General features: G+C 26.2%; 2 protein-coding genes across 2 annotated transcripts; one reads left to right on the top strand and one right to left on the bottom strand.

The window, feature by feature from the left end:
* Positions 1-1,266: 1,266 nt before the first annotated feature.
* Positions 1,267-2,427, top strand: PGO_060090 (Phist protein; the record flags this gene model as incomplete). The annotated part of the gene is made up of 2 exons (XM_028686653.1): positions 1,267-1,449; positions 1,618-2,427. 2 exons carry the CDS (start codon positions 1,267-1,269, stop codon positions 2,425-2,427), a joined length of 993 nt encoding a protein of 330 aa, XP_028542454.1.
* A 2,945-nt stretch (positions 2,428-5,372) lies between these two features.
* Positions 5,373-7,377, bottom strand: PGO_060080 (Plasmodium exported protein, unknown function; the record flags this gene model as incomplete). Its single annotated transcript, XM_028686652.1, has 2 exons — positions 5,373-6,923; positions 7,315-7,377. The coding sequence occupies 2 exons, from the start codon at positions 7,375-7,377 to the stop codon at positions 5,373-5,375; spliced, it is 1,614 nt and encodes a 537-aa protein (XP_028542453.1).
* Positions 7,378-15,931: the final 8,554 nt, after the last annotated feature.

The following is a 15,931-nucleotide window of genomic DNA, read 5'->3' as shown; positions in this document are numbered from 1 at the left end:
TTTTTATTTTATTTATATATTTTTTATTTTATTTTATTTCTTTTTTCGAAAAGGAAAAAAAAAAAAATATACAATCTGGTAATATTAAATATGCGTTAATTGTATGTTGGGGGTCAATTTTTTTTTTTTTTTTTTTTAAAACGAAAAAATCTACAATATTAGAATAAATAATATATTGCAACAGTAGGTTGGGGCTAGAAAAACACTTTTTTTTTTTTTTTTTTTTTTTTTTTTTTTCTATAAAAGAAATAATCTAAAAATTTATAATAAACAATAAGCGGAAGCAACGAGTTGCTCAACCTAAATATGGATTTATATATGCATACATATATATATATACATGCATATATACATATATTTTTGGTTTGACCACGCATGCATACTACCTCCGAAAGGTTCGAAGAATGAAAAAAAACATTACCAACGAATGTTTACTGTTCTTGAGGGTTAGTTCAAAAAAAAAAAAAAAAAAAAAAAAAAAAATAGAAAAGAAAAGAAAAGAAAAGAAGAGGTAAAGCAGAAATAAAATAATAAATAGAAGGCGACAACATTTGATAAAATAAAAGAAAAATAATTTAAAACATACCTAACTGCAACCCAAACATTTAACATAAAAACGTAGAAATTCAAAATTAGGGTAGTAAAATCTCCACAAAATAGGAAGAGAAATTATAAAACACAGAATAAAATAAAAAGGAACAATTATGTATTGGGTTTGAAATAATCTATATTTGGATCCTCCAACCACGTGGTGTTTGCCAGTTTGTCTGCCAATTTGTTTGCCAATTTGTTTGCCAATTTGTTTGCGAGTTTGTTTGCCAGATTGTCTGCCAATTTGTTTGCCAATTTGTTTGTCAGTTTATTTGCTCTTTTTTTTTTAGACATTTTTTGTGTACAAATTTTAACTTCTATTTTGTCTATGCTAGTTCGAAATTCAATTTACGTGTGTTTCTTATTTTCTTATTTTTATTTATCGTGCAAATAATGCTCTAGGGTTGTTCTATGCATAAATGGGTAAGCATATATAATATATACATGTTACTTGCATATGAATAAACATTTTAAAACATATGCGCATATATAAATGTCTCCAGCACTAGAATACTTGATGTTGTGATACTTTTTTTTCTTTTTCTTATATTTTTTTTCATAACACTAATTTTAACGCATAATTATAGTTTTTTTTTTTTTTTTTTTTTTTTTTTTTGCTAACATGTTACATCCGTTTTTTGATGCGTTTTTAAATCTAGAACTCACATTGTGAAAATGTACAAAAGACAGTTTTTCTTTCCATTGAAGATAATTCAATTAAAGAATGAAAGAAATTTAAAACATTTTCAAGAAACTTATGAAAAAGGAGAAGAAAATAAGAGAAAAAATGTTCTAAAGATTTTATTTTCTAAACTATTTAATGTAGTACTTTTTGTTCTGCTATTTTTCTATATCCAGGTAAAAAATGTTGAAATTGGATTTATTTTGTCAAGTTATTTTTTCGTTTTTTTTTTTTTTTTTTTTTTCCCCCTTATCGATCAACATATTTATACACTCTCCTATATAATCTACAATTATTACTTCTTAACCATATACATATGGTGTTACCAGCTGGATCGTAAAGAGGAAAATGGATTTGAACATAGGCATGCATGTAGGTACTTAGTGAATACTGTTAAAAATAGGAATTTGTCTGAACTTTTATTTAAAATTAAAAAGAGCTTATTCAAAACGAAAAAGATTAAGAATAAAGAAATTAGTCTTACGGTTAAAAAAAAAAAGGAAAAAAAAAAGAAGAAAAAAGAATTTTTTAAAGAGCTAAAAAAATTAAGGGATTCATTTTATACAAAAAATATACATAATAAGAATATCAAGAGTGAAGTAGATAATGGACATACTGAAACTGTGTCAAAAGAAAAAACAGACACAGTTGTTACGTCCGATTTAGATGATTGGGAAGACATAGAAGAGGAAGAATTATTTAAAAAGATTAAAGGTTTATCTGGTGTGATTAGTGTTGATGAAATGTATAATGTGTGGAATAATGTTCATGCATATATAAGGAAAAAATACTTTTATAGAGAAGAATATATATGGAAATTTTTTGAGGGTCACGCTTTGAGTTACAATATTTCCAAAGATTTTAAAGTGATGTTATGGTATAAGATCTATTATATTATAAAAGAGGAAATAATGAAAATTGAAAAACAAGAATTTAGTAAAATTCATTATTTTATTAATGATAATCCAGTTGAGTATGAAGTTTTTATAAAATTCTTATTTGAAAAATTAGATAAGTGGAGGAAAAGAATGGAACAAGTAGAAAAAAAATGGATGCATCTGTTACTCTTAAATTTGAGGTTCTGCAAGAGGAGATGTATGATACTAACCAATACCCCTTTTGAAGGATCACAACGCTTCGGATACTTTTCATAGTTATTTTTTTTTATTTTATTTTAATTTATTTTATTATTTTATTTTTTTCTTTCATGGCAAAAAAAATATGTATGAAGAATAAAATCAATATTATATGAACACATTTTTTTTTACACCTCTCGAAAAAAAAAAAAAAAAAAAAAAAAAGAATATCATAAGTATCTTAAGCCATCCAAAATGAATGTCTTAGCAAGTGGAACTTCCTTATATTTTTACAGGTTTATGAGCACATAAAAAGAAAAGTAGTAACACATCCTATTCAGATTATCTAAAACTAGAGAAATTAAAATTTCCCTCAGAAGTTTTACCTTATTTTGGGTTCCCTTGTGTTCATATAAAGAAAGGCGAAGGGGGGAAGAAGCATATATATATATATATATATATATATATATATATATATATATATATATACACATGATTGATTGTGTGTGCATATCATTTGGTAGTAGATATTGGAAAGGTTGGTAGGTGTACCAATGTTTGTTTATATACATGTCTTTTCTGCGTTGTCTGAGAATATATCATATACACTTTATGGGATTGCACGAATGAATAGTTTCCGCTCTCCCTCCTTTCTTTCGATCTATTCATCTATCAATTTTTTTTTTTTTTTTTTTTGTATCTTATAATATGGGCACAATTATGTTAGCAAATATTCGGGGACTACATTTTATTCGTTCCTCCTGCATCCATTCCGTCTCTCTTTTTCATAAAATTATATGCATTTTAAGGTTCTCCTTTTTCACGTGAATTTTTGTTTTGTTTTTATCAACTTTTTTGTCAGTTTTTTCCTCAACTTTTTAGCCTCAATTTGTTTCTTCTTATCCAAAGAAGTGCTCAGTTTTTCTTCCCTTTTTTTTTTTTTAATAAAGAAAACTAAAGGATGTAATAGTATTATAAGTTTTTCTCCAACTCACCAAACATGAAATTTATGAACTCCCACAAGAATTGCCTACTTTTTTATGGCAATCTTAGGGAGAGATAGGGAGGGGGGGTTGGTTTATTAAAATATTTAATGGTTTGTTAAGATGAAAAAAAAAAGGCAAAAATGTGAAAATGTGAAAATGTGAAAATGTGAAAAAACGTTGTTATACAAAATTTTGTGGATAAATTGTTTATACTTTTTATGCATCCATAAGTGTATGCTATATATAATATCCCTTTTTTATAAATTCCCTTTAGTCCTACGATACTAAACGTTGAGAATTTTTATTTATTTTTTTCTTTTTATATCATTAAAATTGGCTAGGAAAAATGCATATTCTGATGAAAGTATATTCGATTTTACAAAGTTCTAGGGATGAGAATATAGATAAAAAAATTGTATGTATCTCTCTCCCACTTATGTATATACATGTCCGTTAGTAGGGATGGCAGGATGTTATAAATTTTTGGAAACAAAAATGAATATTCCAAGTGGGATTGGGGGAAGTGGGAATTTTGAGAGAGAAAAAGGTCTTAACAGCTTGTTGATAGAATCGAATTTAAAATTGTTCATAAGTAGGAACGAGCTTTTCATTTTTCCTTTAAATCCATCACAAAAAAATGGAAAATTGAAGAAAATGGCCATAACTCCTGTAAATGGCAGAAATGGAGTTAAACTGGAAAAAATTGCAAAAAAAAAAAAAAAATGAGCCTAACATATATATACGACATATGTGAAAAAGTGATAAACCTCTAAAATGCCCTAGCACACACTATATATCTGTCCGCTCCTTTTTTTTTTTCTCAAGGAGAAGACGTGATAATTACACACACACACATTGGAACGAGAGGATTTGTTTATTCCAAATGCATCATACACACTTATTGATGTTCGAAGTAATGGTACCTTTTTATTATGTGAACTCTCAAAAAATGTTTATGTTAAAATGTGTGAAGGTTTGTGTTGGTGTTTTTTTATGGGTTCTTTGGATGAATATAAAAAAAATAAAAAAAAATGTGTAATATATATATATATATATATATATATATATATAATATGGTACATTTATATGAAAGCATCAAAAAGTACGAACGCAATAAAAGCATATATTATATGTATCTAAACATAGGCTGGGAATGAATAAAATTTCTTTAAACAAATGATACCCAATCCCTGTTCCATACATAAAATATATACATATATATATATATATATAGCTAGATCGTTATAGCTCCTCTTTATTCTTTTTTTTTTTTTTTTTTCTTTGAATTGTCACTAGATCTATTGAGACAATAGATTTTTTTCATAAAAAATTATGCAAATAAAATTTTATATGTTACAAAAATGAATGCAATTGGTAAAACGTAATAATATATGGTGTCATAATTTAAAAAAAAAAAAAAAATTATGTTGAAAGAATTTTTTTTTTTTATGTCGTAAAAATCAGACGATCTATATATAAATATAAAAAAAATGTGAATATATATAAATTTGAGTTTTAAAAAACATGTATAAATGTATAAAATACACTCATGTATTGTACAGTTTTTGCTCAGTGGATGTGTAGTGATAATATGGTAGAACTTTTGAAAACATCACCCAATTTTATATATTTCACTGCATTTTTTTTTTCCCCCATTAAGATGGATTCATGTTGTTTGTAAAAAGGAATTTTTTTTTCTTCTTTTTTTTTCTTCTTTTTTTTTCTTCTTTTTTTTTCTCCTTTTTTTTTTTCTTTATTCCGTGTGCCTGAATGTAGCATACATGTATCGTGATTACAGGGGGAAAAACACAGGTGTGGTAAGGGTTTTTTTTTTGCGCGCACTAATATACAGTTAATTTTTTGGCAAATTATAGCAAACAAGAAACTTGCATCATCAAAAACCTTGCTATATTTACATTACCATATATATAACTTCTTGCTATTTAGTGCAACACGCTAAAAAGTATACTTTACACGTATGTTTTGCATGGTATTGTACATGTATGAATATGTATATATTATGCTTGATTCGTTTGCTTAAAATTTCTTGTATTTTCTTCTCTTCACTAAGTAGTGATCAGTATCTAATTCTTCATGACCACCCAACAAAAAGTCTATGATTTTAAGTGAGGAATTGAACAATGCTTTTCCCAAAACACCATAAGATACAGTAGTTCCAGCAATGAAACTGAATAAACCAATGAAGAATATTGCAGATACTGTTAATGGACCTGCCCAATAGTAGTAAAGTAGGCCAGCTAAGAGGACACTTGTTATGAGAGAGATTAATGGAACGTACAAGAGGATCTTTTTAAGTTTGAGATTGTGTCTCATTTTCATGAATTTGGATTCGTTCTTGCTTCTTGATTGCAATTTGGCCATTTTATGTTTGTATTTTTCGATTTTGTTAACTAACATGTGAGCAACTTCTGCATGTTCATCATCCATATTTTCATCAATGTAAGATCTAAGGTCTCCCAATGATTTTCTTCCTCTTTCCTTGGAACCATAAAGTTTTGCCAATTTTGTATCTTTGATTTTTTTGGAGGAATTTTCATCTGCAAATACAGATTCACCTATGGCATTTACAAGTGCATCAATATTTTCATCAGAATCGCTGTTTTTCTTCTTTTTGATGGTATTTAAAAGGGATTTTAATTCTCTTTCTATGTCTTCCATGCTACCATTTTTGCTAGCTCCTCTGATTCTTTTTAAAATTCTTCTCATGGCTTCTCTATCCTTTGAGCTGAATTCTTTCATTCTTTTTAATAATCTTTCATTTTGATTAATTTCAAAATTGGAATCATCTCTGTGTGATTTTTTGTAGTTTAAAAGATATCCAGAGAAATCACCAACATGCTTTCCTTTACCTTTGGATTTTTTATTTTTGCTGAATCCATTTAATACATCTTTAAGTGCTTCTTGTTCCCTTGTGCTAAGTTCTTTTATTTTATCATTTAATTCTTCATCAAGATTGAAATCTGATGTGACATCATCCATACTTTCCATTTCACGTTCCTTGTAATATTTCTTCAAACTCTTTCCAACATCTTTTAAATCAATAGATGATTCATCTAACAATTCTTTTCTCAAAGCCTTCTCCTTTTGACTAACTTCCTTTAGTCTTTCAGCAATTAAGTCATCATATGACAAATCGATATTTGTATTTCTTTTATTCTTTTCAGAATTGCTTAAATGGCTCTTGAATTTCCTTGCTGCATCTGCCCTTTTGCTCATCAATGTAGCAGCAGAATCAAGAGTGGCATTGCTACCATCATCATACATATCTGACATAGATTCGTCCATTTTTGATGATTCTTTATCAGTTTCATCAAAAATAGAATCAGCAGTACTAGCATCCATACTCATCCTTTCAGTTGATGCTACACTTTTCAAATCATCAACACTTGTATCTAAGACACTTGTGAAATCATTTCCAAAAGCTCTCTTAGTATTAGTGCTGCTCGTGTATACGCTACTGGCATCATCATTGTACAGACGATCATATTCAAGTAACATTCTTCCAGCAATAGGTCCTAATTCCTTTTGCACTACAATATCTGCTCCATTGAGGTTGCTCAGGCCACCCTATAAAAAAGGTGATCAAAGTGGTCGAAATGGGTCGAAAAGGGTCGAAATGGGCAAATGTGTTCAATGTGTAAAAAATGTAAAAACTACACAAAAATGGTATGTAATTTAAAATTGTGCACTCATGTAATGCTTGACGTGTCAGGTGCTATTAGAATAAAAAATATTTTCATGTGCATTAAAAAATAGGATACAAAAAGGAGATTACGAAATAGAGCATAAATGGAAATACATAAATAGGAGCAAATATTATGGAGATAAAAAAATTGTGTGACGTGGGAATATAATGAAAGTTGAAGAGTATTTCAGTGCAGGTAAAAATATCATCACTGCGTAAACATTCGTATCACTACGTAAACATTTTTTTTAGCGAAAATTTTGCTGATCTTACATTTTTTGTGCTTTCCCAGGCCCATACAAGGAAGGTAAAAAGAAAGGCTTTGTAATGCTTCATTTTCGCAGTTTTTCTAATTTCCTAATAAATCCTAAGCTGCTTTTCAAGTTTTTGGATTCGAAAAATTATGTGTATAAATAAATAAAATTTTTTTAAGATTAGGAAATGAGCTTAATATGTTTTTTTCATTTATGCTAAACTAAGTATTCCTATTAGATGTGGTGATAAATAAATATGTAAATAATGAATATGTTTTAGGTAAAAAACCTTTTATAAATTTTTTTATTTAGAATAAATTTTTCTTAGAGATTTCACATTTTTTAGATAGATGTATTTTATATAATAATAAAAAAAAAAATAATAATAATTAAAATAAAATAATAAATAATAAAGAGGTAATAAAAATAAAAATGGTATTTTTTTTTTTTTTATAAATATATACATAAAAGTGTATAAATGGATTAAATAAAAACTAAAAAAAAAAAAAAAAATTTGAAATGCACAAAAAAATATTAGTTCCGCGTTTCACACGCTAACGCATGTAAATTGCATATATGTATATGTATCATATATATATATATATATATATATTTTTTTTTTTTTTATTGATGCATTTTAGTGTATTTTTTTATATTTTATGTATATTTTTATACCACTTATTCCATTGAATACGGGGTGCAGGTGTCGTTTGGGTGAAAGAAATATGATGAAAGGGGTTAGAAAAGATCCCTATTTTTTTTTTTTCTTTTTTTTGATAATGAAAAAAAAGTGTACACAGGGGGAAAGAGCAAAATTTTAAAATTCAATTTTTTTTTTAAATGCATGTATTAATTATACACCTAATGAATGAATAAATAGGTAGGTAGAGAAATAGCTATATAAATAAGTTAAGAGTCACATGCTTTATACATATTATATGTATCTGCAAATTATATATATATATATATATATATATATATATAATATCATATGTGCGTTATATATTTATGCAATGTATGATGAAATAACTAAACATTATTTTCTATGATACACATTTTAGGGGTTACCCAAAAGGGGTAATATGTTGCAATTATCAGAAATGTTTATGTTACCATGTGCATTGGTTGACTAATAAAGGTGGTGTGTTGGCGGTTTTTAAAGGATCAAAAATTTTGAGGAAAAAAAAAATATATTTTTTTTTTTTTGTCGAAAATATGAGCAATAAAATAGTGAGAAGAGGGGGGTTTACAGGAGGTACATATTTATATATATATATAATATATATATATATATACATACCTACTATGCATTACAATAAAATATAATACCTACGAAAAATAATATATTCACGCAAAACTACTAAAATAAAAGGTAAAGTTTTTTGTGCAATTAGAAAGTGGAAAGTAAAAAGAAAAGCATTTCTAAAAAATGAAATTATTAGATTTTTTTTATTTTTCCTTTTCACAAATAAAAGTGTTAGTAAAATATGCCCACTATTTGTTCATGTTGAAAGTAAAAAATTAGAATTACTATTTTATTAATTAAAATTGGAATAGTAGTATATATATATATATACTTATAAATTATAATAAAGCTTTATTACTAGAAAAAATTAGGTGGGGAGGGAAGCGGTGGGATGAAAAAAGATAAATATAAAGTATTAAGAAATTGTATGATGAAATATATGCTAACCAAATAAGTGTTAGTAATGTTTTATAAAATTTTCATTCCACGTCTATGTACACACACAGTTGTGTTATTTTGATGTTTTCTTTTTTTTTTTTTTGAATTAATAGTTTTATGTCATTCTAGTTATATTAAGTGCGATGTTAAAAGTGTGGAGTAATTAAGCACTGCATTGTTGAAGTAAAAAAATAAAATAAAATTATAATAAATCGTATGTAATAAAATTGTATGTAATAAAATTGTGTATAATAAAATTGTATGTAATAATATTGTGTATAATAAAATTGTATGTAATAATATTGTGTATAATAAAATTGTATGTAATAATATTGTGTATAATAAAATTATATGTAATAAAATTATACGTAATAAAATTGTACAAAACCTTTTTCTACGTTCCTTTAAAAGTAAAATTTTTTTTTTCCAATTTTTTCATAGCTTTTATAATTATATTCCCCTTTTCTGTTTGTCTTTCGATAGTATTGAATATTCATACACCTTTATAAAAATTGGTGTTGTGCATAAAAGCCAACTGACAAAAAAAAATCTCCCTTTTTCACATACCACACATATAAACGTGTATGTACACGCCATGCATATTACACACACACACACACAGAGAAACATAAGTTTTTTTTGAAAATATTAAAACGGTGATAACGGTGATGTGAATGTGTCTATAAAATGATAAAAATTTGATTGACCGTGTTATAAAGCATATGAAGTTGCTTCTACAAATGCGTCTCTCCTTAACGAATGATCTAAAAATTAACCTTTTTTTAATTTATTATAAAATTATTTATCATTGCAATTAAATTGTCGCATATTATGAAAAAGGATTATTTAAATTGTTTACATCAAAATAGGAGAAACTGTTTTACGCAGAAATTATAAAATTCGTGCATAAAAAGTGGAATAATTTATTTCCTCCATTTCATGTGTGTAATCAATTTGGGGTGAATCCATTTGGATGAGTGTGTTCCATTTGAAGTGTATATATATATATATATATAAATTTACAAAAGAAGATTATTCCTTACGATGTTGCAAAATATCATGTCCCTTAAAATATTTATCATTTGAATAAATAGTGCAGCGATTATAAAACATTATACACTAAGACGTGGTGGAAATTTTGAGTAAATGGTGGCAAAATTTCAACCACGGTTTGTCAGCATGAGTGAATTATCGTGTCTTTTACTTACCTATATTGTATTTATACATATATATGAACAATATGCATTGTATCGCTAAAAATCACCCCATCCCCCATTCCCCCTCGCTTTTATAATTCTGCGCAGTGTAAAAATTTTGAGGGTCACACTCCATTTAAGGAATATTTAACATGACATGTTCGATTTTCCATCGAATCAACGATATTTCTCTAATTCGATATTCAGGTAAATTTTAAGTGAAAAAAAAAAAAAAAAATCTCACAGTCCTGTCATGAGGAGAAGATTCTGGGGCACAGTGGTGTTGTATGAAAAAAAAAAAAAAAAAAAAAATGCTTTAACTTGTTAAACTTTTATGTATTTTACGCAAAAATATTTTTATTATTATGTTTCATCCCTTTGTCGTGACATTCATCACATGTGATTTTGTAAAGATTTTTTTTTTTTTTTAATCTGTTTTTCCGCATTTCAAAGCATTACATGAATGTTCATTTAGCTTAATTAGAATTTTCCCTTCAACCAAGTTGAAAATTCTTATTAAATAATAAAAAAAAAAAAAAAAAAAAAAATGTAATATCGTTAATTAAAATTAATATTAAGGAAAACGTTAAATAATGTAATAAAAATAGGTGATATAATTCTGTAAAATTCTTCTAAACGATGATTAAAAGATTTTTCCTTTTAAAGAAATACCATGTCGAAACTATTGTAGTGCTTTGATAAGGAAATAAAAGTTGTTCTCTTTTTTGTTATATACCAGAATATTGGGGGGAAAAAAAAATAAAGTAACAAAAAAGCGGAAAAACATATTTAGATATTGTTTATGCTATTTAAATGAAAAGGAGAGAGTAAAGTTGCCTTCCAAGTTTTTTTTTTTTTTTTTTTAATTTAATGTCGTATATAAATTCTTATATGGCTGTGTTCATTTTAATTTAGGTTGAAAGAAAATTTAGACATACTTTTTAGCGTAACTATTTTATTATCAATCCATTATTAGGATTGAGTAATAAATAGTAGACGGAAAAAATTATGGACTCTGAAATTTTATAACTTCGGATAAGAGAAAATAATTACTAATTTACGTTTTCACAGAATAAAAAATTTTAATCATGTTATTTTGTTGCTCATCCTTAATTTTAATTTTTTTTTAATGTAGAAACATAGAACATAAAGCCAATTTAAAAAAAAAAAAAAAAAAAAAAAAAGGTATTAAATTTTATATTACTGAATGCTTTTTTATTTTTTTAAAAGGCCATTGTCTTACTATTTAACTCTTTTTCTGAAGTGAACAATAATGTGTACCACTTGTGCATCTCTAGAAAATGGACAAATAAAGAGGAAAAACATGTTATTCTGTACATAATATTTACTATTAGTTCATATAAAAAAAAAGTTAGTATTGTATAAAAAAAAAAAAAAAAAAAAGGCAAATGAGAGAAAATTAATTTCATTTTGCTGAATAATAAAATTATACTTGCACATATCATTATTAAAGGAATGAAAATTTTTCTAATCGGCATCTCTCTTAAGACAAGCTTATTTATTATGGGGAGGGGGTATAATTACACGAGGAATTCTTTTTTTTACCTATTGTGATTTATTATTTTTGTTATTTCCTTTTGGAATACACATAAAAAATGAATTGCTATTCATTCGAAATAACAACATGGTTTTTATTGCTACCGTTTTGGTAATGAAAAAAAAAAAAAAAGACCAAGTGAAAAAGGGTACAGTATTTTTGTTCTACCTAATTAGAACAGTACTTATATTTATTTTGTTTTGCTTTCATTTGATTTGTTTTGCTGTGATTGTTATGCTGTGATCTGTTATGCTATGATTTGTTATGCTGTGATCTATTATGCTGTGATCTATTATGCTGTGATCTATTATGCTGTGATCTGTTATGCTGTGATCTGTTATGCTGTGATCTGTTATGCTGTGATCTGTTATGCTGTGATCTGTTATGCTATGATTTGTTATGCTGTGATCTATTATGCTGTGATCTATTATGCTGTGATCTGTTATGCTGTGATCTGTTATGCTGTGATCTGTTATGCTGTGATCTGTTATGCTGTGATCTGTTTTATTTTATTTTAGTTATTTATTTTTTTACTCTACATTATTCCCATTTTTCGGTTGCACTAGATAGAACTTTTCATATTATCCGTGTGCAGATATTTACACGTTTTCTTACATTTAATTTTATATTGAACGAAATGTTTGGCTTACTAATGAGACATTAACATTTCTTAATTTTTATTTAAAACTGAGACGTCTGGATCAAAAAAGGAGGAACTATAAAATGGTTCAAAGTACCTTCGACTATTACTTCGCCTGTCATCATGGCACTGTAACAATTGGGTACTATCAAACGTGTGTGATGCTTATAATAAGAAGAAATGAGAGGTATGGCTTGAGAAGTTCCACTTACTACTAATGCTTGCAATTATATGGTTGTTCCACCGTGATATGTATTCCTTTATACATACAAAAACACCCATCGAATTATTTTGCAGACAAACTTGTTAATTTATGTTTTTTTATTTTTAAAAATTTTTTGTAGAATGCACCGAATTATGAACCAATAACGGCTACATTATATTACATAGGTATCAAATTACAGATCCTGTACATGTTTGAGTAATATTTGAAAAAAACAAAAGAACATACCTGGTTTTTAGAGGAAGTTCTCTGACCTCTAACAGTTTTGTTACAGGTGTATATACATAAATAAGAGAAGTAATTACTCATATAAGAACACTAAAGCGGTTTATTAATTATTGGATACTACTACAACGATTTGAATACTTTTTCTGTGTAATTATAATAAAATAAAAATGTCTTGAGGGGGAGAGAATAATAATTGAACTACTCTGCTGAGGAGAAATTATAAGTAAATATGGATAAATTTTTATAAAATGAAAAAACTACCTACTTACTGTGTTTTAGAGAAATCACAGTTGAATCTTGGAACAAACGATACACTGCAAGTAACAACAACAAAAAAAAAAAAAAAAAAAATATGATGGAAACTTCGATTTATCGTATGATGGAAAAGTGCAAAAATTGAAAAGGGTGAACTTTCGCATTATTTATATGGAAATAGCACTAAAAGATATGTTGCACTTCCACAAATGCAATGTAACGAATTAGAATAAAAAAATTGACTAAATTGTATTTATTTCGATTTTATTTATCCTTCCCCTCTACTGTATTTGTGATGTTCAAAGTTCCAATATTACATTATACTAACCAATAAGGAAGTTGATAAAATTTTGAAAAATTTACAAGTCACACACTCATACATATTGTATGATCAATTCTCTTTGAAAACTACGTGTCATAGTTGATAGAGGGAAAAATGTAGTACCAAAAGTATATGAAGCTTAGTTGTCTGTAGAAATGTCAAAAAAAAAAAAAAAAAAAAAATATGTTCCATATATAAGCATTCCGTTACTAGAATGTAGAATTTTTGTTTATATTATATGTTATTTTTTATTTTAAGAAGTTCTTCTTGTACACTTAGAATGAGGAATAATTTATTCATTGAATCTAAGATATCTTTTTCATAGTATACAAGGTGGTAAAATTAGAGGGTTTTTTTTTACATCTTAAAAGTTATTCAAAAGAGAACCATGTGATTTGAAAAAAGTTATTAGAATATTTTTTTTTCTCATATCATAGTGCTATAATAATTGCGATTAAAGGGGGGTAGGTCAAATGCAGTAGATTTTTTCATATAGGAATCAAATGTTTAGCTGGAAAGTGTATGTATATAAATATACATACGCGAGTACATATATATATGTATGCATTCACTTATGAAAAAAAATACACCTGTCTCTTCCTGAAGTCTTGTAATGATACAACAATTTACTCATGTGAACCGATCCTATTTACATATCTAGAATTTATCTCAATATACGTTCTTTTTCCTTAATGCGGAATTTGGTATTGAAATTTGCACAGCTTTTTTTGGTGATAAAAGGAAATGCAAAAATGAATAAATTTTCTTATTTTTACTTTTACTTATGGGAATATATTTTAGAACATGACAAGTTTCCATTATGTAGTACGAATTATATGGAATCAATGTAAAGCATGCATGCAGAGTGTCCCCGGTTAATACATGAAATTTGAAAAAAAAAAAAAAAAGAAAGAAATAAAGAAATGAACAAATAGAGAAATGGGGGGAAAAAAAAACAAAAACAAAAACAAAAAAAAAAAAAGAAATGAATGAATAAACAAATAAATAAATAAAGAAAGAAATATCTGAATATGCCTTTTTATTGTAGTGTAAGTTTTTACAAATTTTTCCACTTATAGCCAATAAGTCACTATTTTTTTCTATATACATCTATATAGGAATTTACTTTTTTTTTTTTCTAATTTTTTTTATCATTTTATTATATTGTGAAATGATATTTAATTCTTAACGTAAAGAAATTATTATTTTTTTTTTTTTAAAAAAATAAAAACTTTTGTTGTAAGCATGAATAATTTGAAACTACAATATACAACCGTATTTTTGCTTCAGTGATATTATACCTTGCAACAGTTGTGCATTAAGTTAATACGACAAATACATGCAAAAAAAAAAAAAAAAAAAAAAAAAAAAATACTGTTTATATTAAGTTTAAGGAAAAGCAACAAGTCATATTTATTTGCCTTAAAAAGGAATGAATGAACTGTAGAATTATCCTCAACTGGTATATTGATGCACTACTTAAAAATGTATTTTTTTATGACATATATATATATATATATATGCGTTGCATATGTTATTTATATATTTTACCTGTGATTACTTAAAAATAACCCCCCGGATAAAGAATTTTCATATTTTATGATTTCTCTTATTTTTAGAGAATTTATATAATAATCAATCATTGGTTAATTGTTTTATATGCAAAGCTTTAAATATAGAGGTCCTTATCGTTCATTTTGGCATATAATTATATGTCTGTTAGATCATAGAAAATTTTAAGTTAGGTTTTGTTCTATTAGGATCTTTACTTTTCGACATGCATGCTGTGTCGTATAATGCATGTCTAACAAGCATTAAAATATTCTTTATTTAATTTATTTTTTTATTTTATTATTATTTTTATTATTATTTTTATTATTTTTTTTATCATTATTTTTATTATTATTATTTTTATCATTATTTTTTTTATTATTACTTTTATTGTTATTACTTTTATTATTTTATTTTATTTATGTTTTTATTAAAAAAACAAACAATCAAAAAGAAGAAAAAAAAAAAAAAATAAATAAATAAATAAAACAATGTATTATTTGGCTTAAAAACATTTTTCATCAAATTAAGAAAAATTATATTTTGAAAAATATTTTTGAAGTACCTTTTACTCCATCATATCATCCCCTTCGTATTTTTAAGTTGTGAATGCAATAATAGTAAATATACCTAATTGAAAGATTTTTCCTTATCTCACTTTTATATATTTGAAGCACGAGATTGGGAAATGAAGAAAAAGAAAACACTATAAATACAATACATATACATAGCATATACATAGAACATGTATATATGCATACACTTACCACTTTTCATTTGCAAAAAACCTTTATATTATCTTTCAACATTTGTCTACCTTAGGAATGGCCGCACTAAGTAAAAGGACATCAGTAAAGGAGAAAAAGAATGTTTTTTTCTCTTTTAAAAAGGCACTCTTTCTTCCATTATTATTTTGCACACTAAACAGTTACAGTAAAGTAAGAACACATACATGCATGCATAGACATATACCATACTT

Source organism: Plasmodium gonderi (genome assembly GCF_002157705.1).
Source record: "Plasmodium gonderi DNA, contig: Chr06, whole genome shotgun sequence".
Classification (NCBI taxonomy): Eukaryota; Apicomplexa; class Aconoidasida; order Haemosporida; family Plasmodiidae; genus Plasmodium; species Plasmodium gonderi.
Note: the sequence above shows the minus strand (reverse complement) of the source record. Positions and strands in the feature narration are given on the sequence as shown.